Source organism: Sceloporus occidentalis, unplaced genomic scaffold (genome assembly GCF_023333645.1).
Source record: "Sceloporus occidentalis isolate IW3139 unplaced genomic scaffold, rSceOcc1.0.p SCAF_68, whole genome shotgun sequence".
NCBI lineage: Eukaryota > Metazoa > Chordata > Lepidosauria > Squamata > Phrynosomatidae > Sceloporus > Sceloporus occidentalis.
Genome location: NW_028317048.1, coordinates 5,258,644 through 5,260,677, shown reverse-complemented (window position 1 = coordinate 5,260,677; position 2,034 = coordinate 5,258,644). Strand labels below are relative to the sequence as shown.

Here is a 2,034-nt window from a genome sequence, read left to right as displayed (position 1 = left end):
TAGGGCTTGGAAATTTGCCCCCAATATTCCAGAACTGAGAACCATCACTTTCATGTAAGCCTTCAGTTTGTTTGGCTTCCCACTTTATACCAGATTTTAATTCAGAGCTGGTCACATACAAAGAACCCGTCAATGACTGTCAAACATGGTAGAGTTTTCGGGAGGCTTGGGGTGAAACTTATCACTGAGCCCCAGACATGTTAAAAGAATGACAGAGCTTGCTCCCTCATTAGAAGTCTCTTCTTCTTCATTCGGCGGTTCTGGAACCAGATCTTGACTTGTTGGTCACTGAGGCTCAGCCGGTCGGATAGTTCTCTCCTCCGTTGCCTGGTTATAAATTCATTGACCATAAACTCTCCTTCTAGTTCAGCCAGCTGGAGCTTGGAATATGGTTTTCTCTTCTTTCGGGACCTAGTGTGCATTGGGTACCAAGGAGCCCCTAAACACAAGAGACAGAGACTTACATTGGTCCAATCTCTTCGAGGAGCACTGTTTTTTTTATTGGAAAATAATTTTAAAATGATCTATCTATCTATCTATCTATCGATCTATCTAATGTCGCCTGTGCTCAACTTTCATTTATCAAAGAACGTTATCAAAACAGATAAAAGACATCCAAAGAAAAACTCGACCAGGAACACTAATACTGCAGTAAAGCGTAATCCAGATTATAAAATCAAATCTTTCAATAACCGCACATAGCTAGGTATGTAACACAAGACAATAGGCACATCTGTGGAATTGCAGTCCCAAAGGACTGTCTCCATGAATAACCCCTATAAAGGTTTTGGAGGGTGTAATTAACAATTCCCAGTGTTATTAGGTTATTTACATGTCCCTTCCTCATCTCGTTTGCCACTCTTTCTTTTTTTCTTGTATTTGTAAAGCATGCAGCTCCTAATACATTTAAGTGCTACCCCTAGCGGTCTTGGGCATATATATATATACACACACACATTAACCTTTAAGATAAGCAGCAATAAATGCCCTGAATTAATGCCCCATATCCAGAATACTGTTGATCAGTAGAATTGCACTCTTACCAGTGGCAGGAAGATTGCTCCCTTGGCTCGTAGGGGAGTCTATTGTACCCCCTTCGTTGGTGGGATTTTTGGTGCCTTCATTGGTAACAGACGAGCTGGAGTCAGACTCCAAGGACTGACAGGAAGGGGGATCGTGGGGCACCGTGTCAGTAGCCGTGTAGTCGTATTTGTGGAAGCTGCTGCTCATCCCACCGGGGACCCCACTGTCCAGAGACATCAAGACATTGTCCCTCAGTCTGTCCTCTCTTTTCAGGCTGGGGGTTTCAGGGCAGGACTCCCTATAGTAACACTTTGTTTCCTCCATACGGGCAAGATCACAAGCTCTGCCGAAAGAAGGGTTAATGGAAACCGGGCTGCTGAGGTAGGGCTGGGGGTATCCATTGCATGGCTCTGTGGATGGCCAGGGCAGAGAGCACACATTGTCCCTCCTTGGGTAAGACAGTGAAGGCAATCCAGGTAACTGCCCTCCAGATGTCCTGAAATTAGGGAAGTAGAATGTGTCTCCGGTGTGAATGTTAACCAGAGGTCCCACAAACCCAGGATTAAGAAGATTATGCTCTCCCATTTCCGCGGGCCTGACCAGGAGCTTCTAGTTTATTGTCATCTGACATTAAACATAGTCAAACCTAGAGATGGACCCTATTGGCTAGGAAGGGTCACGTGGACACTAGCTTGCGTCGCCAGAGTATGTCCTGCCCCTTCTTGGCATCAGAACGCAAAACAAAACATGAAGTTTGTGCGTTCACATTCCACGTTTATGTCTCGCATTTAGATAACAAAAATGATAATATTATATATATATATATATATATATATATATATATATATATATATATATATATATGCGTGTATATATATATATATATATATATATATATATATATATCTTGATAAATATATCTTGATTTTGATACACGATACATTTTCTATTAATTCATTATATTCGTATATTTATTAGATTTTAAACCTTTTCTAATATTACTAGAAGACT

The 2,034-nt window shown here is 41.5% G+C and overlaps 1 protein-coding gene across 1 annotated transcript; it reads right to left on the bottom strand.

The window, feature by feature from the left end:
- Positions 1 to 200: 200 nt before the first annotated feature.
- On the bottom strand, positions 201 to 1,608 carry LOC149286583 (homeobox protein Hox-C12-like). Its single transcript, XM_089493870.1, has 2 exons — positions 1,044 to 1,608; positions 201 to 439 (listed from the first exon to the last, which is right to left on the bottom strand). The coding sequence occupies exons 1-2, from the start codon at positions 1,606 to 1,608 to the stop codon at positions 201 to 203; spliced, it is 804 nt and encodes a 267-aa protein (XP_089349996.1).
- Positions 1,609 to 2,034: the final 426 nt, after the last annotated feature.